At 39.4% G+C, this 27,523-nt stretch overlaps 1 protein-coding gene and 1 long non-coding RNA gene across 2 annotated transcripts in view; one reads left to right on the forward strand and one right to left on the reverse strand.

Moving 5' to 3' along the window:
• Positions 1-3,544, forward strand: part of lpp (LIM domain containing preferred translocation partner in lipoma) — a gene marked incomplete in the record, with an annotated part of 191,134 nt that extends 187,590 nt beyond the window's left edge. The window contains 1 exon segment of the mRNA XM_024279088.2: positions 1,288-3,544. Coding sequence (XP_024134856.1) covers positions 1,288-1,416 — 129 coding nt within the window.
• Positions 3,545-25,522: 21,978 nt separating this feature from the next.
• Positions 25,523-27,135, reverse strand: LOC112150162. Its single transcript, XR_002919906.2, has 3 exons — positions 26,695-27,135; positions 25,797-25,890; positions 25,523-25,723 (listed from the first exon to the last, which is right to left on the reverse strand). It is a non-coding gene; the product is annotated as an uncharacterized LOC112150162 (long non-coding RNA).
• Positions 27,136-27,523: the final 388 nt, after the last annotated feature.

Genomic DNA, 27,523 nt, shown 5'->3' on the forward strand with positions numbered 1-27,523 from the left:
GACAAACTAGCATGCTACTCACTAGCACCCACTTTAAAACAAACTTTGCGCTTCCCAGCCTGATCACTCTCTATTAAAATACAATTGGTATCCTATGATGATTCCCCTCAATCGGATTATTTTGTTGTCAAGGTTTTTGCGGTTAATTGCAAATATTGCGCCCCCTTTTGTGATTATTTGCGTACATGTTTGGACCTCCTCGATTCTTTACTCAGGAAGACTCCATGCATCATAATGGCGCATGTGTGTCATATCCCATGTCACGTGATGGTGGTCTAATGGTCCGGACCAATCACAATCTTACACATCATCAAGTCGCAACCCCCGCCGATCTTTCAGACCGAGCACATCTGGTACCTACACCGGAATACAACACTTCAAATTAGTCATGTGTTGCATTTCGGTGAAAGCCGCTTTAAGGTGTTGCTTACCAGTACAACACTGCTTTACTCTGCAGATCTGGTAATTCACGTTGATCGTGTAAGGAGTTACGTTATGTCAAAAAGCATTGTAGGTTTTGACAGAAACACCTCAGGTGTTAAAGGCAATGAGGTATATATCGCTAGAGATGACACGCAGACTTGTTACTATTACATAAAAAAGAGCGACGCCATATTGGAATGGTATAAAAACAATGAAACATGTCTTAGCAGACAGTAAAATGACCATACAATGCTTAATTTTGGTCCAATATTAAAATGAAAAAAACTCTGATCATCACAAAAAAAACCCAGGCTGTGGCATTAATATTTTTGTACAAAGTGCAACAGATGAATAAGATTTCAAAGTTTTCTATAAACAAATACATTATTATTTAGGAAACTCAACGTATACCTGATGCACAGTTGTGATTTTTTTTAAATCTACACACAGAATAAGATTTACACAAACTCTTGAACTCCTCGGTGTTGAAATGTTTTTGTTCCGCCTGCTTTAACTGCATCCATATTCTGCTTCACTTTACGGCAATGAAATGTTCTGATCTGTTCTGGATATGCAGACTTCTGGTAGAGCTTTTATCTTTTAGAGTAGGCTTGAAACATAAAGCCTTGTATCCACTGAGCGGTACGGAATGGTCTGATTCGATTCAGTATTTTGAGTGTTTCCAATGGACCCATTTAACAGTTCACCTGATTTTAATCGAGTCTAAAACTACGTGATTGAGCCCAAATTATGATCACGGGGCTTCCCAACAAATAGTAGAGCTCCCTATCCACAGATTGTGTGATGAACAGTGTTTGTAAGGATCTTTTGGACGTGAAACAGTTCATTGTCTGTGTCCTGCAGGACTGTGGCACTCTGCTCTCTGAGGGGGACAACCAGGGCTGCTACCCCCTGGACGGACACGTCCTCTGCAAAAACTGTAACACCAGCCGCATCCAGGCCCTCACCGCCAAGGCCACCACTGACCTCTGAGCAACCCGCCGGCCCGTCACCTCCACTGTACCTCCCAGCACACACTCCCTCCATTCCTTCCTCCATGCAAACATACTCACCCACGCGAGCCTTCATCCTTCTGCCATCCCACAATTATCCATCCATACTTAACTCAGTCAAAAGCTTCACAGTTCCACACATGTAGTCGGTACAGTTTCTGCAGAAGAAGAGGCTTCATGGGACAATGACGTTCAGCAGATTGTTTTACAGTAGCATGCAGCCTTACACTGCGATAAAAAGTAATTTTATTCCACTATAGTCGAATAGATGGATCACTTTCTCTCACTCACAACGTCAGAGAGCAGACAGACTGTCAGCAGTTTGTCAGAAAACACAATATGGCACGGCTATGCAATTTTCTAAGGCAATTGCATCGACACTTTATGAGAAATTTTATAAATAAGGAAATATTTTAGCTGTACATATTCAAGTGTAGGTGCTGTTCTAGCAACAACGCTGTTGGTACTGTGTGACTTTTTGTGTCCTTGTGCTGTTTGTCTCTCGTCTCTGATGTTCAGTGTTTATCTGAGGTTGTTGGGAGAAGAAGGGACCTTTTTAAAAAAAAAAAAATATGGATGAACAGATTTGGGCCGCGACTCAGACTCGGGGCTGCAGCAGAGGGCGTCTGACGAGAGGTAAAGGTACACTGTGGAGACTTTTGTCATACTTTCCATCCAGTCTGCTGGTCCAGATGTGCATCATTCTGAATGTGGCGTAACATCTGTATTTCACCAGGCTATTCTCAGGTTCTTCCAGTGGGAAGTATATGCAAAACAGTAGTGGAAATATGCAAAGTAGACATAAACAGAAAATATAAGAACACAAAACATGAAGAGAAGTCCTGAATTTTAAACAAAAAGAGCTACAAACATTTATAGAATTAGTGTATACACCGTGCTTTTCTTTGAGCAAGAATGTAGAGGCAAGAAAAAGTAAAACATTACAACAAAACTCGAGTCATCCTGCGCTCAGCAAGCAGTAAAAGCTGCTGGATTAAAGAACAAAATCAGTCGTTTTTTTTTTTTGTTTTTTTTCCAGATCTACTCAACACGTTCGCCTCATGATGAGAAGCTGTGAAGCAGAACGTCCCTTTGTTTACATAAAAGATCCTCCACAGGGTACCTTTAACCACCAGAGTGTGTAATGAATATGTAATAGCTGGTGACACTTTCACACTTCATCAGCTGGGTTAGTTTGCGTTCAAACAGGATGCAAACAGACGCTTTGCTTTTTCCTTTTTTTTCCTATTTGCTTTATTACATCTCAAGCTTGTTATTCTGTCTGTACTGAAACATGAAAGTTGGGATGTTAAAAAGAGATGTCCGCTGACAAACAACAACCTCTCCAGGCTGTGTGTGCTGTGAGTGATGCTGGGCTGTTGCCATGGGAACTGTTTATACGGCTCTTTTGTGGAACAACTCTTTAAAAGCAATCCAATTTGAAATAGTTCAAATTAGTCGCATTATGGAACCTAAACTCTTCAATGATCAAACGCACTCTGCAGGAACAAACTCTCTTTTCCGTCATCTCAGTTTAAAAGTCCATGATGATTCATCTTCTACTTAAAGATCTTATTTTTGTTTGTCAAAAATTAAAAGAAAATACAACTTTTTTGATCAATTTATATAACTGTGAAAAGGAAAAAGTCACCTAGTGCCTTTAAATTAAAATGTTAAAATCAATCCTGAATGTTTTGACTCCATCAGCAGCAGAGCCTTCCCTCCCTGTGTTACCATGTACAGGCGCACACACAGTACGTCTCCTGTCTGACGTGAATAAAAGCTTGATGTTAAGAGGATCAGTTAATGAATTTTCAAGTCCTTGTTGTGCGTTTGTGTTGTCGTTTTTCCAGCCCTCCTTGTAAAAGTGCCTTTGGCAGAGCACTTATGATTCTCGTTTGCCCTGCCACAAAGATCTGACCTTGTTTACTTGTTTGTAACCAAAGTAAATCAAAAGTTTACTTCTTTTTTTTTTGGACCATCTCTGTGAGAACCCACTCTTCCATCAGGTCTGTCAGAGTTTAACTGGCGTTTTGGGTCTGTCAGAGAGACATCTATTCTTTATTTTTCTCTTTTCTTTTGCTTTTTAATAAAGCTTCGCAATAAGATTGTGTCTTTGTTTTTGTTCTTCTGTGAAAACAGTTTTAATTGTATAAAAATGACATTTTCAGATGGCCCCTCTGATCTGGGTCCGGCGGGCCTCGGTTGGCGCTTGTTAACTCTTGGCCTGTTGGCCCGTCGTCCATCAGATCAGCTCGATAATGAGCAGCTTCTCTCTCCTCTGATTCCCCTGAAACCTGCAGGTGACCTCTTGAGCGGCTCACCTGCAGACATAAGAGGTTTATTGTGAAGCGGCAGAAAGCCAGATTGTTTGACTCTTTCAAGAGTCGCTCCAAAGCCCCCCCTGAGTGGCAGCATCTTACAGAGCTGTTTCTTTTCTCCCAAACTCTCCGTCTGCTCTGTCGACAAACTGGAATGAGGCTGAAAACCCTCAGTCCTCCGACCCCGCTTCTGCAGCTGCGGCTCAGTTGTTGGATTTATCACAGCTTGTTTTGTTGTTGTTGTTTTTCCGTCTCTCCTTGCTTAATTTAAGCCTGCTCTGTATTGTCATCCTCACTTCTGAGCTGCAGTGAGTCACTGAGCACTTCATTTCCTCCCTGCAGACAGCGAGCTGAAGCAGCTCTGCTGAAACGAGCAGCAGCTTTGGATGTACAGTAGGACCTGAAACCAGGCGTGATCCGTTTATCCACAGCTGACCTGCTGCTTACAGTAAACTCCACATGTTTTTTCTTCTTTTCTCCAGCCTCTGATGTGCCTCGATTTTGTTAGGATTTTGAAAACAGCAGTTTTTTGTGATAATTCTTTCTTGAACTTGCTGTGAGACATACTGTGTTTTTGAGCGGCAGAAGCCCCCCCAGCAGATAAGCCGCAGACATAAATCTGGTATTTACAATCCAGCTGATGAGTGATGGGCCCTCTGGCCAACAAAATGCACCCACCAGTTTCTCCCTCCGCATAAAAAAAGAACTCACCAGCTTCCAGTCTCTGGGGCCTGCTTCTGCAGTTTTTGAATGTATTCCTCTAATACCCGGAATTATGGGCTGAATTATTTACGGGGAAGCAGGGATCAGCATGAGGGAGCGAAGTGGGCCTCTATCGTGCATAATCTCACGCACTCCAGTTTAAATGAAGCTATCATCTGGTCAGATTTACATAACATCACAATGCACTCCGACTTTAATGTTATTAGCTTTTAAGTGAAATTCCCACAGTGCATTTGCATCGGGAGCATTGATTTTGTGCGTCCTTGACTTAGCCAAAAGCAGTGATGTAATTACTGAGTTGGTGTTGCGCTTTGTAAAACGAAGATTTCTCCAAGACACAAATCCAGGCCGTCCCAGTGGTGTGGAAGCAGCATTAGTGCTTTTCCTTGTCCCGCTGACCGGCAGAGCCGCTCTCTGAGGTCCACTGGACCGTCTGACGGGAAAAAGAAGACTGATGTAAAAGTCTGACAGTTTATGAGTTAAAGCGAGGATCCTTTTGTAGCTTTATCCATGGAGCACAGGATTTTTCCAGCAACCGCAACCATGTGAAATGGAAAAGTATCCTCTGGCAGAAACTCTGTTCTGCATCATTTATGATGGCGTATGTGTATTTGTTAATGCCAACATTCCTCTGCAGAGAACCTGCAGCTGCATGCTTCTGTTCATCCGCTCAACCTGTCCTTCCAATGCTCCAAATAAACACAAATATGCAATACAGCTATTATCTACCATGGAAAATCTTGCTTAGGTGTGAGCAGTTGAGTGTTTGTTTCTGACCAATTTTTTTGAAAACAAAGTAAGTTTGTGTTGTGGTCTGTTTTATAAAAAAAAAAAGGGTCAAACCAGAGCAGATACATAGTTTTTAAAAGTACTGTACAAATGTTGCTTTTTGGAAGAAAAATATGTCAGGTGTTTTCTTTAAGATAAATGGGTCAGTCCCTAGAAATACAACCTGTTTTATAATTACTGAATAAACCACAAAAATAATAAAAATTTGGTTATAAACCAACAAAAATACATTTTATGATTTTGAGATTTAAATGACAAAGATAGAACTTTTTTTTTCCTTATAAAAATGTCAGACCAAATGACATTTTTTAAATATTTGTGTTTTACAGAACTGAAGAATAAACTAAAATAAATATGGGTGAAAATTTTCATTCATCCAAGATGTTCCAAAGCATTGACTATAAGAGAACTGGACTGAGTGATGGCGGAAAATCCTTCAGTCACCATATTTTTACAATGTGGAAGCTGCCATGTTGGAGCCAGATAACATCAGTATGCAGTGATTGGTCCAAGTAGTTCTCAGTCATTATTTCCATGACAACCACTTTCACCAATCAGGAGAAGGCTTGTCTGAATTCCACACCCCTACGACTACAAGCGAGCTCAAGAGAATCAGCCAATGAAACGTTTTGAAGTGTCGAAGTGAGACCACAAACTTTTATTGAAGCATCAGATTGGCCAGTTTGTAACTTGAATAATTTGCAATAAAGAAATAATATATATAAAAAAAATAGAATTAACAAGTTTTAAAAAATTGCAGGTACTTCCTGTTTGGAACATGAGGAGTCAAATCCTTATATACAGTCAATGTTCCATAGCATAAAACATTTTTTCCCAAGAGGCTTTTCCATTTTCAAAAGTTCTGGATGGAGATAAATAAAAATTGGAAGCATCCTGTTCTGATGCTCAGACATGGAAACATGGGAAAATGGGCCCACCATCACGTAATTCTTCCCCAGAGCGAGTGGACAGTCTCACTGTGTGAATGATCTCCAGGAGAAAAAGGAAGGTTTAAATGAACATTAACTCCAGATCTTTCCACACTTTTGGTGCTACAATTGCAAAAGTCCTGATCATCTGATATGAAGGAGGCAGTAAATAAAGAAGTCAACAAGCACAGGCAGCAAGTGAGGCAACAATGAAGATATAGAAGTGTTTTCCCTCTCTTGTAAACAGATAAATGACATGGAACGTCCTTTTTGAATAAGTTATAGTGACAACAGCAGGTCCCAATATAAAATACACAGCAGTGACTAGATGACTAAGGTATGACATAGTTGTTAAAAAAAGCGGCTGTGAAAGAATGCACTCAACTGACGGTTTTTGATTTCAGATCAACTGAAATTCACTTAAAAAAACACGTCACCTCTATTTTCTAACCATTTAACTCTAGGGCTGTGAGTTAAGTATAAGGAAAAAAAAAATTCTAGAAGTAATTAAAAAGTTAGCTTTACTCTGTCTTCTTTCAATCTAGTTTCAAGGTCAAAATTTTTTAGTGGGCTTCAATAGTTTAAAGCCAGAAGTCAGAGGAAGTGTCCCTGTGGCTTCACTACTAAACCTCTGCATCAGCGAGGCATGAACGGAGGTAATCTTTTCCACATCTGTGGTTTTGTTTCAAAATAACAAGAAAAAAACACTTTCTTTAAAATGGTTTTACTTTAAAATTACAGACTTGATGCAGAAGCTGCCTGGTGTCTAAAAGTTATGTATCAGAGCCAAGAACTCCATGTTATCATCACACTCAAAGTAACAGCGAACTACAAGTGACTGGAATGACACTAAAACCGTCCTCTGCTGAGAACACTATGATCTGCCAGAAACTTTGACTTTAATAAAAAAAAAGCAGCTTTCTGATGTCTGATGGTAGTTTTTTTTTTCTTAAAGCACCACATAGACTTCTATTTGACACCCAAATGCTGCTTGTACCAGACAAGCGAGCACTAACAGCCCAAATACATTTCCTGCACGTATTGATATGCTTCAACCAGGAAAAGTTGTAGCCGATTCATTCTTCAGTTCATTGCTTTTGTCTGCACCTTTTTTATTCTGCCGGTTATTTATCAGGGCTGCAATGATCCATTTAAACAAAGATTCAATTCATTTTTGTGTTGGAATTTTGGAATGCTTTTATAATGGTCAATCGATTATAAGACAGATCATTCTGGTTAGATCGTAGGAATATCAGTTGATTAAGTTAATTCATTGCTACGCCCCTATTATTTATGGCTTTGAAAAATAATAAAAAAAAAACCTTCCCAGTTCCTGAGGTGAAATCCAAGCACAGTTTAAGGTTTGAAGATTCAAAAGAAAAAAATCTTTAAATAGGTCAAATAAAGGTATAATTGTAATCCTACTTTAAACCAGCTGTTATCTGAAGTTGTTCAAAGTCATATTTTATATTTATTAATTTTATCATAGCTTTACTGTATCTTCTGGCTTCAGCCAATCCCCGTTGACACAATTTCTGTCATGATTTGTTGCCTTTTTCCTGGTGGTTTTTGTTCATCAACTTTTTGCATAAATAACAAAAATAACCCAAATTCCCTCGCTACTCACTATAGAAATCTTCAATTCCCCAAATCAAATACCTTAGAATTTTCCCAGAATTATCAGCGTGCATCAATGCTCACTACATTAGCAAATATAGACCACAATGCATTGCATTTGAACATTATTTGTGGAAAATATGTGTTTTTTCTGCACTTTAGAATTGTTTTTGGAATAGTTTAATTTGGACATACCCCCAAAGTTATCAGAAACACAGACTGGAGGAAGGTTTAAACCTTTAACACCTGAGGCGTCGCCGGTGACGCTTATAAATAAAATATTTAAAATAAGGTAACTTTTCAATTATTAACACGATCAACAGATTCCAGTAGATTCTGAAGGAGAAAAGCGGCATGAGCCGCTTTTCTCCTTCAGAATCTACTGGAATCAGTTGATCATATCAACGATTGAAAAGTTACAGTAAATCAAAGAATATAAACACTGTGTTAAAGGGTTAAATTGACGGTTGCATAGATCTAACCTTTACAGACTTTGGACTGATAAGTGGTAAAGAGAGGACATGTATGTCTTCCTGGCGTAGAAATAAAAAAAAATATTGAAATAGGAGCACAATATTCCATTTGCCTAATTGGAATCAGCTGCTGAACACAACATTTTTTTTGCATCTCATTACTAATAATAGTTAAAACCTACTTTTCTTCTGCTGTTTGCTTGTTTATTCATTTTTGAACAAATCCCAGCAGAAGTGCTATAAGCTCTTCCATGAAATGTCTTTACCTGACATGGCTTAAAAGTACATTAAAACATAATTTTTTTTAATCTTGTATCAGAAGTGCAGAGTTCACTCTGTTTAGAAAAAATTCACTGTGAATATTCAGCTGTTGATCCTGTTGTCCACTTGCATGTCATTTATCCTGTGTTTGAAGTCCATTACTCACTCATTTCAGATTCTCCATTTAGGAAAATGTATTCGACCTCTTGACATTACATGAAACAGCTGTGGTTAAAATCCAAACGCTGTTTGAACCTATTGATTGTAGCTGCGGCCACGCCGCTTTCCTCCGCTCGGCGCTCTGAACTGAAACGTACCGGAGGTGTGGACCTCTGTTGTTCATTCGCCCTTTAAAAGTGATTTACCCACACATCGCCGCCGCCTGTCAGGCTCCCTCTGAACCCACAGAGGCGAACCCATTGATATGCAAGTCATAAGGAAGCGTTCAGATCCGGATAAATCCGCAGACTTTACTGCCTTAATGTAGGTGTGTCTCCCAGCTCCACTGGAAGGTAAAGCGGTTCTCATGATTTTAAGCGTTCTTTGAGCTGTCACCTCTTGACCTCGGGGTAAGCAGCAGAGAGGCATCTGTGGATTTAATGCAATACCTTGTGTTTCAGCGTGAACTTTCATTCTCACACTAAAGCGGGCTAACAGAGGAATCCAGCCGAGAATATCTGAATGCTGAAAACGAGGGCGCCGAATGAACGACTTTCTCTTTTCCTTGACAGTTGGTGGTATTGTGGAGTGCAGCTTCAGGAGTCACACGTTCACAATCTTTTGTATGCAGCTGCGCCACTACTGACAACCTTTTATGGAAAAAGATGTTTGATGACAAAAATGCAATTTTTTTAAATGATTTAATATTTATTTTGTTGCCCGACTAAACCACAGTACTAACCAGTTTCTGCAGGTGAGACCAAACGTGTCTTCAGCAGTCACTGATATAAGCAAAAACCAAAAGAAAAAAAAATGTTTTAATCTCAAAGTTTGAGGTCAAAGACAGCAGATAATAGTTATATCTCAGAAAGAATCAGGAACTTTGGTCCTAATTCTGTGTTTTTGAACCATTTTCAAAGGTAAATGTTCAGTTTATGAGCTTTTTTATTCAAGATAAAGATATTTATTGTTGAAGAAACAGCCTGTAAGAAGCAAGGTGCATTGGAAAACATTTGGTGCACCTGAAAGGTAACCGCATCCAGCATTTGTGGATGAAAACGCCAATAGCAAAAACAAATGTATGAAATGATTGTTGGCAACCTAAATTGCCAAAAAAAAAAGAATAAGATCAGGGTGTTCATCTGTGGTAAACTTATTAAAATGTCTTTTAAGTGTTTGTATTTAGAGAAAAACTCAGCACAAAAACATACTAAACTAAATCTTGTTTCATTTGGGAATTTTTAATGCAAATAACAGAGTAAAGATTGAGAGAGTTTTCATATTCTGTTCAATTGCTAGTGGAGTACAGGAAGAGGACATCTCGGCTGTCGTTTGCTGTCACTCAGTGTTAGAGGAGCCTGAGGCTTGTTTACTGAACTGACATGGAGTCAAAGACAGCTCCGGCAGTGCAGATGAGGTTACACAATCTAACCCAGAAAAGGCAGAAGGCACTCACAAAAAACAAAAGTGCTTCACATGAAAAAGCCTTCCTGAATCATCATTCTATTTGACTTCCAGTGCTGCCGTCCAGTATTAGGGGAATTATGATATTCAAGTAATTCCATGCTGCTTCTTTAAAAGTCACATTCATCCTCTGAAGACGCGTTTCTGCCGTGCCAGCAACCGCAGCCGCGCAACAATGAAAGTGTAAAATTGGTATTTGAAATTTCAGAGAAAAGCTGTTTGGTGGGGCGGCAGCATTGTGTTGATGCTCCTTCTCTTAATCCACTCTGTGGTGAATGGACTCAGTCATGATAGCGCACACAAACCTGTGACATTCAGCTGTTTACACACAAATGTTGGAGTGGTAATCCAGAAAATCCCTCTCAAATCCCTTTAACCACAGATGGTGGAGTCGAACAAAACACTGCTAGTTGGAATCAGTGGCTCAGGAGCGTCTGATAAACCGGAGACCTCAGCCTGAAAAGAGGATATGGGACAACCGTTAAGAGCAGGTTAATGGAGCGGCTTAATTCCATTTGAAATGTGATGCACTTTCAATTTACATTAACCCCACATACCCAGCATGCAGAAATGGATAATTTAATTAACGTTGCCTTAAATTGTGTTTTTTTTTTATACCCTGGAAGTTGTCTAGTTATATTTAATGTGGTAAAACTGTTTTCTACTGAAGGAAGTAAATGATTAAATCTGTTCTGTTGAAGATATTACACACAGAAATGTCTACTTTATCTCCATTTTATATTATATTTTTATAAATTAATTTTCATTTTAAAAAGTCAACTATCAGTTCTTCCAATCTTTTACTGTGTAGAGCAAAAACTCTAAAAGCTTTTTCTTTTCTTGGTAAAAATTCCTGATTTATCAACAAAACTTCCACTTGAGTTCAATCTGCTGACATGAAAACTCTTTTTACAACAGAAAAATGTGACTTTGGAAGGAAATTAGTCAAAAACACCTATTTTTATTAGTAAAATATTGAATCAAGTCGATTGAGTCGTTTTGTTGTTTGACTGAACTCTAATATCTACAGATAAATGTAGTGTATTTACAGGAAGAGATTTAGACAATTAATGATCTGCAAAATATTGTTATACCTAAAATAATTCAAAATCAATTTTATTTTACTGTGAATAAAATATATTCTAGCAACTGCTCACATCAATAAAGGGTAATTGATTTATTTGAATAAAATTACCAAAATATAGATATTAGAATTTCCTTTATTTATCAATTTATCTCATTTATTTATCTCACTTTAGCTATGGATGGCTAAGACATTACTCTTTGGACTTCAGTAACTGAACACCTGCTTTAGAACTACCCAAACAAATCGTTTTTAGTTATTCCCAAAAGATGGAGTATCCAGAGAGAACTATTGAACTAAAACATCAGAACATCTGCTATGAGGAAAAAAACTTTACATAAAATATGTGACCTTTAAGCTTCGCTCACAACGCCCTCTGCAATATGTGTTCAAGTGACCACTTTCAACAAAAAGTCTATATACAGGTGCGTAAACATGCGTTTCAGGCTTCCATGTTTAAAACTCGCGCTCACACATTGCTATGCAAGTTTTGACAACCGTTTTTGGGCTCTACATACAAAACACACGACTGAACATGTGTAGAAAGTTTAATTTTGACCAATCAGGGACTCTGACTTGGTATTAGTGTTTGAATTTGGTTTATCTGGTGAACACAGACATGGCGATGAACCTAAGAACATAATTGTCTGTTTTTTTAAAGAATGATAAACCAAGGCCCCTCTTCAGACATGATGGTGATCACTAGCCACCATTACAAGTGAACCAAACCGTTTTCATTTTGTGCCCAAATCGAGAGATTTACACCATTTCATCATTTCGCACCAAGTCTTTTCCAACTGTAGGTGGCAGACATGCACTAGTAAACAGTAGATGAAAAAGAGGAGAAGCCCTTTCTGGATTGTACAGTGTGAACATCATGGTGTAATTGCTCCTTCTTGAATGTGTGTCTAAAGCCGGTGTGTGTGTAGCTTCTACATACACACCACACAAGCAGGGAGGGGCTTCTTCCGCTTTTTCTACTTACTGTGGAAACTGTTTAATGTTGCTATCACATACAAGTGCTTGTCCACCACCAACAGTGGGAGGACGCTTGGTGCAAAATGTCGAAGCGCGGAAAATCTTGTGAATCTTATTCCAGGCTATTTTTTTCCCAGTCCTCTTCCAGTATAGGACAGATTTGGTGTCATATAGATGCAGTTCAGTGTGTTTAATAGCCACGCATACGGTACGTAGGGCCCGAAAACGGGCTCTTAGAAACTGTGACTATGAACACAAGAGTTCTGAATGAAGGCCAAAACACCCGTTTCCATAGACGTCATTGGAAGTGGTCACTTGATCGCCCGTCTGCAAGAGGAGCTGAGTTTAAATCCCAGACGAGCCCCCAATTTGCTATGACTGACTATGGATTGTAGCAAACAACAGGGGAGATGAAGCTGGTTCTAGTACTTAAGTACATTTTCCTGAAGTACTTTTAATATGCATGGGAATAATACACAACCAAACTGACAGCATGAAAACACATCGCTGCAGCGACAGATCTGTACCTGGCAGGAAGTCTCAGAGAAAGGGTCTCTCTTTTGAGTTCCTGAGGCAGAGCTTTTGTTGCAGTCCTCCAACACCTGCACCTGTGCAGGAGGAGGAGAAAATGAACAGGTAAAAACTCACCAACACGGCTTGAGGTTGTAACAGGCCATCTGAATGTATCTTGAGTCTTTTTTTCTGATCTTAAATGTTCTGAACCTGATCTGGTCTCTCTGTCCCCAAACTTTACCTTTTGGATTCTAATGTGACTATGTTCCTTCTTCTTGAATAAAGACACAAGATCAGAGTATTGATCTGGAAAAACAGATTTGATGCTGAGAAATCCATGTTCAAATGCTGAACCAGTGGGTGAGTGTGGAAGAAGGGTGGAGGTTTGCTCTTCCACCGCCTGCAGCACAGAGCTGGGGAACGTCCTTCATGTTCATTCCTGCCACCTGTACTTACCTCACTGTTTCCTCTGGAGGTGGACGCTTGACTTGTTAATAGAGAAGAGTGGGGAACTGTTAGAAACTGTTTCTGTCACGGCAAAATGGAACCATACGGTCTGCTCCCTATTGTTCTGTGTGGACAGTCAGAGGACCTGTAGGTCAAAAATCTTCCTCTTCAAGATCCCAATCAACCATCGCTGTCCCAGAGCTTTGATCCCTTATGATTCCAGGTCTCAATCTCTAACAGAGATCATTTGTGATCTTCTCTTGCAGAAACATCTCCCTGCTTTGGTTAGATTTGGTTAGACAGGTCGTTCCTTCTATTACACGACTATAATCCTTTGATACACGGAGTGCCAAAAGGTCTATGATGAAATATGTCACGTATACACAATGCTTGTGAAGAATTCACACCTGTAAAAACACTCCACCATACAGACATGCTGATTTATCTCTTCTCAACCTCATAGTGGTATTACACCATACTTTTTAAAATTCTCAATAATTAGGCACAAATAATAGCAAAGTCAATCTCTAACCAAGTTCTTATAACTTATGTAGCAGAGAAAATTGTATTAACTTATGTCCAATTCAAGCGTTTGTTTTGGAGACATTGTATGGACCAAATGGAAAAACCAAAGTTCAACAAGAAGAAATTACATTGATGAATCTATCACTTGGAAGAGTGACTTTGTGCCAAACCCAGACTTAAAAGATGAAACGTGAACTTTTCTGCCTTCCCGAGAATCTATCAACCAGTTTTCGGACTGAACCGAAGCGTTGGAAACCAAAGTTTAAATGTGCCGATGTCATTTCTGTTTCTGTTCAACTGAAGATGAAAAATAACACAGCAAGTCGTGACGTAACAACCTCCCCACAGCGCAGTGAACTTTGTGTGAGCTGAGCTCAGGCATCAAGCTAAAGAGAAATAATTGGATGTTTGGATATTCTGATGGGGAAGGGAGGCGACTGGTTTGATGTGAATAATTTATCTCTGAAGTTCCCAGTGCCTTTGTTCTGATGCCAAATGATCCAGGTTGTAACTTATAATATACTATTTGCAACTGGACTTTTTAAACTTGATTAAAAAAAATCCCATTCCTGGAGTTAAAAAATCAATATCCCTAATGTTTGTTGTTTATTTTAAACAATATATGGGTTATGTTGACAACATGGGTCCTAAACAACTACAAATGTGTGTTTAAGGTATTTATGTGTTAACTCCAAATGATTCAAGCTATATTAGATTTAAATGTTGTTGTATGAATGTTGTTTTAAATATTTAAAAAAAACTATTTTTTTTACTCTGGTTTTTGACTTCAGGAACTCCAGTGAGTAGATTCACTAACCCAGCCCTGTAATTGTTTCTTTTATTGTATTTTATTTTTTAGTGTTTTTATATTTTATTGTTATATTTTACATACTTATACAGCACTTTAGTAGATCGATTGATCAGTTCTTTGGTTGATCTTTTGCCAATCTCTTTCAATCCAACTTTATTTACTAGGGATGTCAGAAAATGTTGATTCGATGAAACATCACGATACTTAGTTTGGCGATACTTGTATCGATTTAAAATGCTGCCAAAAAAATATTTAGTTAATTATATATAAGCGAAAATGTAGAACTTGGTTCAACACATGTACAACTGAGTTAATCTGTGCCAAGTTGGCTCTGGTACCGTCTAAAACGGTACTTCGTGGCTCATGGAAGAGCGAGTGAGACCAGACGTGCAGCACTGCAGTCACAATGTGGAAGACGAAGCTAAGTTACAAGTTCTTTTACTTCTTGAATATACAAATCTAAAGTTGTTGAGTTCCTTTTAAATTCCCCAGAGGTTTCTGCAAAAAACGAGTGTTCATCCATTCTCACTGGATTGGCGAATATAGACCACAATGCATTGTGTTTGAATGATTTTTCATTAGGAAAAAAGAAATTGTACATGTATATTTTACTAATAATCTAAGTGATCATCATCACATCAAAGAAGATTCAAAAACAGTTGTCGTAAAATGTTCACATTTTTTAGGTTTTTACTTCAGGTAATCGGTGACATCACATTTGGTCTTACAAAAAAGTGTTGAGCCTGGTATTGCTGTTAAAATCCAAGGCAGTAGTTAGTCCTACTCTAAATAGTTTTTTAGTTGTTCAAGAGTATGGAGTTTATTTGTTTTCAGTATGTCATTGTCAGGTCATCTACCTCGTCACCTTTTGTTCTCCATGGGTTTTGTCATGTTCCACTTCATTAATGAAATGTTTGAGTTTCTTCCACTGATTCTGGTCTCCTGCATTTTGGCTCCTGAACCACCAGTTCCTGACAGAACAGTTAGAACCTTGAACGATGACTCACCCTGTTCCTCCATTGTTATACTCTCCAGTTTCCACAACAGGTTTGCTCTACTGTTCCCCCTCAGTGTGATGCAAACACATTGAGCACAAGAACCCTCCAGTGGTGTTTGCTCACCCTTCAGACTCGTGAATGCACACCCAGCTAAAAGTCAAGCTGGCAATTCACACATGAGAACAATAAACCGCAACATGCCCCACAACACAAACATCAAAAAGGTGTTGGTGGACCTGATCTGCAGGACAACTGAAAAACTCAACTGATTATATAAAGAAATGCATGGAACACACTAAATCTTAAACAATGAAACTAAAAGTAACCTCTCAGAACATGACATGTATAAAAATGAAATGATGACAGAGGACTTCAGTAGGTTACTCACCAAAACAGGAAGATGGAGCATGTGTGAACATGGATAAGAAAGAGAATAAACTAGACCTAAGACAATCAAAACTAACAAACGTAAAATAATTCAAATAACAATACAAACAGAAATGGTTCAGACAGTGGAGATGACAACAGTGTGTTAACCTTTTGACTCAGAAGTAAAGCAAAAAATATTATCTTCAAAACCCAATTTATTTGACCGCGACTGGGTAAAAAAAAAAAAAAAAAGATGAACCACTGGTGCCTCATGGTCCAATCTCATCCACTTTGCTTCGTCGCCCGGTCAGCCACTGAGCAGCGGCTTTCCTCTCCCTCCGTGAAGTGGATTGCACCACCGCGTTTTTGGGACTTGGTGACCCTCTGGGATTTGTGCTCCTCCATCTGATGGAGTCTGGCTGGAGAAGCAAATGGACTGATGTTTTTAACTTGTTTTTACTGATCTGTGTGCCAATAAGAGGCTGTTTGCATGTTTGTTTTTTCCTTTGTTTTATCGTGTCAGTCGCTAACCTCGTCTTCCCTAGAAACACTGACGACCATCATTTCTGTACAAGGTGACCCGACAGCCATCAATGAACAGAACAACAGACCATTGCCGCCATTGATGTGTATTAGTGGATTGAAAATCACGTGACGTACGGCGTGACAGACGTGCGCCATTACTATGCGTTGAGTCTTGGTAAAGTAGCACAAGTAGCACATAGCACATAGCTAGGCTAAATGTTGTTTCTGGTCGTACTTTTTTTTTGGGGGGGGGGGTAAGAAAGTGAAAGCCAAACTTTAACCTGACACATCATTTACAGCTATTATCACTATTTTGAATCATAAAAGTTTGGCAGGTGTATTTGATGTCATAATCCATGCTCTAAAGTTTAAAAAATGTTTCTTGTATCAGCTAAAGAGGCCAGCCGGACCTTCATTCTCAAAGTACTATGAAATTGTCTATTTGAAGGTACATTTTGAATGCAATTGAGATTTATTCACCATGTAGAGTGCAGTGGTTAGCGCTCTCGCCTCACAGCGAGAAGGCCCCGGTTCGACTCCCGGCTGGGACCTTTCTGTGTGGAGTTTGCATGTTCTCCCCGTGCATGCGTGGGTTTTCACCGGGGACTCCGGCTTCCTCCCACCGTCCAAAAACATGCTTCATAGGTTAATTGGTGACTCTAAATTGCCCCTAGGTGTGAATGTGAGAGTGGATGTGTGTGTGATTGAGGCCCTGAGACAGACTGGCGACCTGTCCAGGGTGATAGGCCCCGGCACCCCCGCGACCCCGAAAGGGAGAAAGCGGTCAAGAAAATGAATGAATGTAATCCAAAAATAATACAGGTTGTAGTTTCATTTGAAAATGTGGTAAAACATGTTTTCTTTTTTCTTTCTTTCTTTTTTTTTTTTTTTACACTTTGAGGTGTTTTTAATAGGGAAAAGACTACTAAACTTTGTCAGTCAGTCATGCCATTAAACATCATTCTTTTCCCTAATGTCTGGTCTTGGGTGACAAGCATTTACAAACTCAGTTATATAGATTTTAGCACAGAGACAAAATCAAAAATCACAGATATTTAGAAGCTGTTAATTTGACAGCAATACATTACCTGTAGCAGAAGAAGGCACAATTCTTACACTATTTACAGATCATTTTTCAAGCTTTAATGAGAGACATATTTTGTAAAAAATGGTAAAGAATTGAGGGAGCTAGTCTGATTTTTTTTCCATTGAAACAGCAGCATTGAACTGCCATGCCACAGCAATGGCGCCTGCACACATCTCTGTCTATAGCAGTGAATAGGCAAGGGCCAATCCAGTAAAATATATCAATGATTGCTGCATTGTCCAGGTCACATGGTCTTCACTTCAATGTATTGGTGCCAGTGGAGTTGCCTGTAACTATTGTCTGGCACTCTTTCCAAAGTGATGGAGTCGGTTGTGAGGGAATCCGTAGTACATCTGATAAAGGGGCCTCCAGCGGTGTAGTATTTGCAAAACCATGTCTGAGTACTGAGGTCCTTAGGTCATCGGTGTGGTCTGTCAGTGGTGGGGCTTCACTCCTGGATCTGTCACAAACTCTATCAGTAGTTCTGTGTCTTAAATCAAGTCTGCTGATGACACTTTGAGACTCAAAGTTCAAGTACAACATCTGACTGCCTACTACCAAACCCAAAGGTGCAGTACTGCTAGGTTATGCTGCTCGTGCTTTCACCAATGTCATGTAATCATGGTTGTTTGGCTGATTAACTTGTAATGACTTACTGCCAAAATCAGTGTTTTGATTTTTGTAAAAAGTTTTGTTTATTTCTTCAGTTGCAGTTTCACTTAATGAATGCTAAGAGAATCTTCTGTGTCCCTGAATGGACAGAAGCACGTCTAAAAAACATATAAAACAAAAATGAAACTGTTTTTGTTTTTCCACCAATTATCAAGCGCATGAAACCTCCTGACAGTTCATGTAAACAAAGCAGCACAACTCCATAAAGCGTGTGAAAGATCTAGACCATTATGTATAAAATGAAGCCCTTAGATCAAAGCTGCTATTTTAAAGACACAAACATCCGCCGCTTTTCAGTCTGTCCTCTGAGACGGTTAAGTCCTGACATGAGCACATTACAGAACGTGACCCTGTGGCGCTCTCTCTCTCGCACGCGTTTGTGCTGCTCCCATCAGAGCGTGTCAGGCTGACAGATAAATGATCCCATTTAAATACACTTTTGTGAGGCGTGCGTGTAAAGTCTCACGCTTGGCAGAAAGCAGTTCATACACACAAATAGGCACAGATGTAGTAATTATAACATGTTTGTCATCATGCATATACCTAATCTTGAATAACTTTTTTTGTCTGTAAATAATTACATTTCAATGCAAATATTCTTCCAAATGTCATGCCAACATGATGCATGATTTTCATTTAGTCTCCTGGTCCTCCTTTTAAAAGGACCCTCCTTGAACTTGTTCCTGGACGGTCTCCTAGCAACCTGTCATCCTTTAACTGTCCTTTTACTGATTTGAGAACAACAACGAACATTTCTACTCTGATTTAAGTTTCAAGAACATAAGATAAAGGGAGGACATGAACACAAATGGGATCATTCTGAATGATTCCAAAGTGATGACCTTGTGATTCCATCGGTTAATCTGCCTGAAGTTTATGAACCCTGACTGCTTCACTCTAATCTGTGTTCATGCTGTCGAAGAACACACTTCTGAAAAATGTCTTTTACTAGTGTGAACAGAGTGAAAACATTTAATTGGAGAAAAGTAAGACTTCAAATTCAGGTATTCTGTACAAGGTAAAAAAGGAAAGCTTTTGGGTTAGAATTACATAGTTTTTATCATAAATATAAGTTTAAGCACAAGAAAATATTTTTGTTTAAATTATGTTTTTTTGTTTTGCTCAATTGTGTGTTTTAAAACAGTTTGTTATGATGGTGTGAAATGTTTTTTCTGTTCTGATGAGGTGTATTGTTAAATGGCTTTGGGTTGTGTTTTCTTATTCTTTGGTGCGGTGATGCTGTGTTTGTCCATTGTGTTGAAATGTAATGACATTTCATGATTTATTTTTTTTGACATCATTGCTTTTGTCTGCTTTGTGAAATCCAGTCTCATTTTCTCCTTTTGTTGCGTTTCACAACTGAAGCTCAGCAGCATCGATCAGCACACAGGTGTTTTTAAATAAAGATAAATGGGAAAAAAAACATTTTATAAACCACAAAACCCAAATTCCTAATTTGTAGGTTTGTATTTTTGATTCACATTTAAATTAGGCCATATGTTGCAAAATAATATAAAAATCAACCTTAGAAACACTTTTGTTCCTAAGAGAGCCCTTTTTTAACCTGAATTTACAAATATTTCTGCCTAGAGCACTTCACCGATTTAACAAAACCTTCTTCAAATGTTTCAGATCAACTTTGATAAGCGCTTAGAGATCCATCCACTGAAATTTTCATGTTCTTCCCGGGATGACCAGAGCCTCCGTTTAGCTCGTTCTTTGCTCGCCGGCCACACGTTTCACATGCTCTCCAGCAACATACTAAATTATTCAAAACTGCGAGATCAAAGTCATTTTGAAGATTTAGTCGGTGGGTCAGGTGTGCTTGGTAAACAGCAGACTTTCACGCTCTGGGCGTGCTCTGGCTACATCCATGCACGCTACGTGGACTAACCTTGGATTTCCATCTCAGGATGTGGCACCCCCAGGAGAAAAAGTGAGAGCACCCCCAACTTGCATTTGAAGAAATCATTAACAATTAAGAGCGGGGCCGAAGGAACGGCTCCAAATGGTGGGAGAACAGCTTGAAAGCAGAAACTCCAGCTTGAAATAGTAATGTGTTTTTCCTGAGCGCACGTCAGCTTCCTCGTCTTATATCGTTTGAGTCGCGAAGGCTTGACGTGGGAATCCAACCAGGAGCTTCTGCTCATTTGAGTGTTACACCCCAACACAGATGTCTCGTGCTGCTCCTGTGTTTTCCACTTCCTCACTCTATCTGCAGAACAAAAACTTTTCCCGGACAAGACGTAGACGCAAAACGCGCATTAAATGGAACGGAAGCAGCAGTCTTGTTAAAAGCATAGCGTATGAGCTAATTTATTATGCATTCTTTGTGTATTTCTTTGAAGCACAGGAGCAAAGAGAAAGAGATTTAGGTTTGCAAAGTGCAAAATAACTGATGTATTTAGATTTTTTTGAAGCGTTGTTTATTGTAGCACCTTTAAATGTTCGTGTCAAAAGGTTAGAAGGTCATAAATCAGATATAAATGTTAAATTTAGCCGTTCTCCGAGGCAGTGCTCAGCGCTCACCTCACTCTCCAAGTCTGCTCATGTTTTATACATAGCCCCTTTCACACTGAGTCTTCATCTCCCATGTTCCCCAGGCATACATTGAAAAACCAGAGAGATCTATGTTTTGTTTCTGTCAAAGGTTTTTCTCTGGGGCAGAGTTTGAGGAGCGTGATGATGTGGGATATGAGGAAGAGCAATGCTAGCTGCTTGGGCATTGTTAGCGATGTCCCCACGGGCCTCTGGGGATCCGGCAAAAGCACTGAGAAGAGTCTTTTAGCACAAAACACATGTTTGCAGAGCGGCTGCCACAACACTGAGCTTCACAGTAATCAATGAAATTTGGTGTGTCACAGAGGAGAGCGGCGCAGAAGTGTTAGCGTGTTTGCTCTGCAGATATTCACTGTCTACTTGTGTAACCTAGATACTTTAGAATACTCAATTTAACTCACAAACACTTGGGTTTGCATCATTTGGGATTCAAGAATTAAAGTAATGCACGGTCACGGAGCAATAACATGTTGTTGTTGTGCTGGTGACTCCCACTGTTTGGTTTTGTTGTTGAGTTAATGGATAAAGAGTGTTGCATCTGTCTTTATGGGTTCGTGTTACCAAACGCTGGGACATAAGCTGGGTGTCCTATCACACTGAAGAAAAACATTTTATTTCATTTTATTTCTTCTCAGTTAGTGTACTGTATTTTTTAGAGTATGAGTCACAGCAGCAGCAAAAAAAAAGCATAATAAAGAAGAAAAAAACATATATAAGTCCCTCCGGAGTATAAATGATACATTTAGGAGAAAAGTATGATGCTTATGAAAAACTCCACCAAGCCTGGTGTAATGCTGCATTCACACCAAACACAATCTACACATCAAGCTATGTACACAATAGGCATGTTTTGCACATTCAACACTGCGATCTATACAGTTTATGAAAGCGCTTTTAGCATGTGGTGTTCACAGTTGGGATCGGCGATACTGAGAATGTTGCTTTTGATCTGACCATGTAATTACAGAGCTAGTATCTCTAATATATTATAAAATACATTTTTTTTGTTAATTAAATGTATAATAAAACACAGGACTGAGACTTTTGGTAAATCAAAATGTTTATTAGTTAATTACAGTATTGTGAACTGAACATACATCAACTATAGAACATGTATGTTCATAATACCATTATAGTATGAAGAAAAAAGTAACTAGTTCAAAACTTTTTTTAAAAAGTAACTATAACAGTACCGCAAACATATGTGTGTGTATGTGTGTATGTGTATATATATGTCTCTTTAATGACTCTTGACACTCTTTGAGGCAGGAAGGTGAGGGGGAAGGTGTGAGGAGGAGCCATTTTCACTCAAATTGGGCTGTTTTTGCCCAATCTGGCAACACTGCAGACAGATAAACGCTGCACTTGCATAAAGTAAATTCAATCTCGTTACTTTATATATTAAAGAAAAACGGCAACAAAAGTATTGATCTCGTCAGTCTTGACCTCGGTATCAATACTGTCAATATTCAGATCGATTCACCCATCCCTGGTTCACACGGGACTAAGAGGGAACAGCAAGGGGGTTTCCTCTGTTTCACTAGCACATGTCCACCACCTACAGTTGGAACAGTCGAAGTGGTACATATCTAGCCAGTCTTGCTCCAAGCTTCTTCTTTCACAGCTCTACTCTGATGAAAGACTTATGCCACATGATTCCAGCTGTGCACAAACCACAATTATTAATGTTTCCTTCTTGATCATGCTTACAATGGTTTGCACTTCTGTTTTGAAATGGACGCTACCAAGACGTCACTCCCAAATCGGAGTTCCTGATGGGTCAAAGTTCAACTGTTTGGCATTCAAGGAGTTGAAAGATGTTTTCAGTGAATGCCCAATATGTGCACAGAGCCCGTGAGAGTTACGTAGAAGCCAGAAATGCGGGTTTACAGGCATTTACGAAGACCTTTCATTGAAAGTGGTCATGTCGCAGGATGAAATCGATGCACCTGCTACTCAGGTGGTGGCAATTGTCCTGATTGCCACCAGGGTGTGGAACAGATGTTGCTTTGTGCCTGCCACACTGCACTCTGAAGAAGAGACGCCTCACTCTGACTCAGGTTCCTGGCCCATTCAGTGGGCACCTGAAACCCTGGTGTATGAGCTGGAGCTCTGTGCTCTACACCCTGTAGAGCATGGGATTTTTCAGGACTCGGTTGGACCGCGAGCCCCTGCTGCTTTGCCCTGCTTTGCTTACTCTTGCCTTGCTTTTGTATTTCTAGCAGAGGCCGATTTTTATCCTGTTTGGGTCTACGCTGGTTGCCTGTTCCTGTCTGGTCGCCTTCCTGACCGGCTGCTCCCTCTGTGCAGACTACAGGACATCCAGCGGTGACTTCTCTCCCTCACTGGTCAAGCGGTCGCCACTTCTGTCCACTGGACTCTGGACCCAGGTGCTGAAAAGTATCATAGCACCATCCCAGTCAACAGAGCACTGCGGTGTCCAGGAGCGTGCAGTGCTGCTAGATGTTTCCACTGATTTGAAGAAAAGTCAGCGACCATCCAAGAACTGTTGTGGAGACGGCCATACATTTTAACCACTTTTTATAGTCTCATGTGAATGTGTGTGTGCTTGTGCATTTTATAATTTTGTATATTTTAAAATCTATTTTAGAGCCAGTCTGTGCAAGACCCGGGTTACAGGTGGAGGCGTGGTCCTGTGTGCTGTGATTCTTGGGTTGGACTTCCCCATCCCTTCACTGCTGTGTGGCATGGTGCATGTGTGTGGGGTGTTTTATTGTTTAAGGTATCCATCCCCACCTGTTGAGCGTGCAGGAAGGCTGTGCATATTTTTAGTGTGATAAATTATCTATTTTAAGAAAACCCCAGAACTGAATCTGTGCCTTGTGTGATCCTGCGCTTAAAAAAATGTGTGCCCAATACCCCCTACTACTGCTTGAGTTGCCACAATCACTCAAATGGTAGTTGCCGAGGTCAGAGTGTTCATAGCCTTAACTTCGCGTCCAGTGCCTCTTTTTCAATGAGCTTCAATATCGATGTTCAATGATTGTCCAAAAACATGTTTATAAACTACATTTTCCTCTCACATGTGGGAGACGCTACCTGTCAGGACTCACTCAGCCATGTCGTCCTCCGACCACTAGAGGGACCCCTCTCCTGAGTACTAACCGTCTTCAACACCTGCTTGACTACAACTCCCATCAGCCACTACTTCAGAGCTCTAAAAGACATGGGTAAACAAGTCTCCATTGTCTGGGTTCATGAGATCATTCAGTCTTTTCACCGCGATATTTACCTGCGTCTGAATGACGGCGCTTTCAGCGGTACTCTTGTGTCTCTGTAACCCACTTTGACATGTGCTGATAAGTTTGAGGAAGAAAAAAATAAAACAAGAATAATATCTCGATGCAAACAAAAACAAAGTGCAGGAGGAGAACAAACTTTTCCTCAATGTTTTTTAGACGGTGCTTCTTCTTCTGTGTTACTGTCAGTAACAAATGCGGAAACACACACTTGCAGTGCCCTCTAGTGGTTGTTTGCAGGAAACAACCGCTAGAGATCAATCAGTTGTTAGTAGGAAAATATCGAATACATGAGCCAATATTACAAAAATGATATATGTTTGTAATCCATACCCCTGACCAAACTATGCAAAAAAAAAAAAAACTTATACTTACTCCACTTATACTCCAAAAATACTGTAACATTCTCGCCATGTTCATTTAACAAACTATAGAGAAAAAGACCAAATGAAAAAAAGGAGGTCTTGGGCATTTCTTTGTTAAAGAAAAATGTGCAATTTTCAAAGTTTCTGGTGCTCTAAATCAGATCCACACATTCTGCTTCCTCCTTCCATGTTTCAGGGAAATCCCTCCAGTTTAGATAGGCCCACTTCGTTGGTTTTACAGTAAATTGTTTCTGATAGTTTCATCAATTATTGAAGCTTCTGTCTTGTGTCTCCAGCTTTCCGGCATTTTTGGTTCCTCTGAAAACATGGCAGCATCGCCAACGGCGTCACCGCAGTCCGCTGAGGCGCTACAGTTAGACATGAAAACAAGCCTCACGTTTTAGAGTCTCAGTCATTCTCATTGATGATTTTCAAGCGGTTTTGTGCAACCTTCAGGGAAAAGATGGAAGATAAAGGTGGATGCACACTTTCAGCAGACTGTAGTTCTTCTTTTGACAAAAAAAATATGTTTGTCCCTTTTCTGCTGCTTCTTTATTCTGTGAAGTTTGAAGAGATCAATCTCAGAAACAAGAAGTAAACAGTGTACTTTGTGTGTCTTCTAAATACTGGAACAGACTAATGGTCCTAGAAGAGTTGTCAGGGTGTGGACTTCCAACAAGCCACAAGATTGATGAGAGTGGTTGCTATAGAAACGTTGACCAACTAGGACCAATGCTTAGTACAAGGTCTGGCTCCAACATGATGGCGCAAAAAATACAAAAGGGTAACTGAATTGACTTCATTTCATCAGAGGCTGAAGGAAGTCATTGTCTATGGGTGACGTCAAACTCACTCAGTCCAGTTTTCTTGTTCAGCCACTGATTCTCACTCAAAAACACACAGGACTTGTGTTGCATTTGTCAGAACTGTGAAGAGGCTTCAGGACAGATGTCCCTCCCTGGAGAGATTGTAGCTCCCAGTCTGGGAAGGCCTCACAGTCTTCCCTAAAGAGGGCGACCTGGGACTGGGAGGTCTGGGAATCTGTTCTCAAATGTTGCTCCCACGACCCAAACTCAAATCTGTGATAGTGTGATGGATGGATGAGCAGATGATTGGTGCTGTGTTTTTGAGAAAAGCAGCTTTTACAGACAGATATTTTGCAGTTTCAGACCACACAATCGGTTTCTTCTTTAATTGTTAGAGCCTTAACCCTAATAGAAAAACTGGAGAGCATTTGACATTAAGAACTGACTTGCATCTGTAATGCCGCTCAGAGTTCCATGCTGGCACACTCTAAGCAAGCTTAAAATTATACATTGCATGTGATCCAAAAACCATCAGCCTGCAGGCCGGAGTCTCTGGGGAGAAAAGAAATGAAGAATAGATGGCATTCTGAGCTCTCAAGCCTCGTGCACATGTTTTTATTTTTACCTCCAGACGTCTTCTGTTCAAACATTTACAGAATGTCTTGTAAGCCTGAGAGCCGAGCAGCTTGACCAGCAGCAACTGTCATTAAATGCACATCCTGAAGTGGAAAGGGAAGAATTTGAAGGAGAATCCAAACACAACAAAAAGGAGGACGAACATTAGGATATGGATTGCCTTAGAAGTGCGTTCATCTGACCGGCAGGGTTCTTTTCATGTGAATCAAAGAATTTATCAACTTCCTCATGTTTTCTCTGCAGCAGCCTCCTCTGTGCATACTTGTGGGCTGCTCAAAGAACAGTTTGTTCTTGGCAACAAATCTCAGCATAACTCAATCTCCAAATGAAGGAAACATCCGCAAAACCAGAACCAGAGAGTGGATTGTACCAATCCCATTTAATAAATGTAAGAACACTCCAGTTCATGCCCTCTCAGCACTCACAACACTTCTCATAATGACAGTTTGGTGCATGCACTACAAAGAGAAAGCAGAATAGGAACTCCAAAGCTGTTTTTTTCTCAGACATAAAAAAACAGAGACTCATTTTCCAAAAAAATATGATCAAGTTTAAACTTTCTCTTTTGAAGACTTTTTGCCGTCTCTTCTCCCTCTTCATAATTGGCTTTCTTAGTCAGACGGCAGCGTTTGCAAAAAGCCAAAATGTGACACTGAGTTCCTCCCTCAAGACTTTGACTCCATCGTTTTCTGAGAAAGCCTCTGAATAGATCCTGACAAGCCATTACTGTTCTTCACTTCCCCCTGTTTATTTCTATTTAAAGCAGTTAATACAATTATTCCCAGTCGTGACCTATTTAAGCGGAGCACGCTACGAGCCCTTAGCATTCAGCGAGTCTACAAAGTTACCACATTGATGGATTTGTGAAAGGCGGGTGTGTTTTTTACCGCGTGCGTGGGTGGAGGTTCAGAGGCCTCCTGTTTGTCTTCATTTAACTGATCTTCTGTTGCCATAGGAGCAGGCGTCTTTTTTTTCTGCCATGAAAGTGCACCACTTCAGAGCTCGCTGTCTGGATTCACATCAACAAGAAGGTGTCAGGGGAGTTGTCCAGGATTTTACAATTGTCAGTGCTCCTTTTACATGACTTGCAGCTCACTTTGGAGTAAATATTTAGCTCACAATGTCTTTATTATTTCAGAGCCATTGATGAGCATGTGGTTGATGATAGAATCCAGCATGCATATGGGGTGAGACATTGTTAATCTCCCGAAACAAAAAATGAAAAGGAAATGCAGCCCCCTACATTTATGTATTTAATTATTTCATTATTTAATTTATTTGTTTGTTTTTGGTTTCTTTTTGTGTTTTTATTTTATTATTATTATTTTTTTATTTATACATTTTTGTTTTTTAGTGAATTTATTTATTTATCTATATGTTTATTTTTGTGTTTATTTATTTGTTAATTTTTTATATTTTTGTTATCTTTTTATCAATTTATTTATTTGTTTGTTTTTGGTTTCCTTTTGTGTTTTTATTTTATTAATATTATTTTTTTATTGATACATTTTGTTTTTTGGGGGAATTTATTTATTTATCTATATGTTTATTTTTGTATTTATTTTATTTATTTATTGATTTATTTATTTTTTATTTTAGTTATCTTTTCATAAATTTATATATTTGTTTGTTTGTTTTTGGTTTCCTTTTGTGTTTTTATTTTATCATTATTATTTTTTTATTTATACATTTTGTTTTTTAGTGAATTTATTTAGG

Source organism: Oryzias melastigma, linkage group LG4 (assembly GCF_002922805.2).
Source record: "Oryzias melastigma strain HK-1 linkage group LG4, ASM292280v2, whole genome shotgun sequence".
Lineage (NCBI taxonomy): Eukaryota > Metazoa > Chordata > Actinopteri > Beloniformes > Adrianichthyidae > Oryzias > Oryzias melastigma.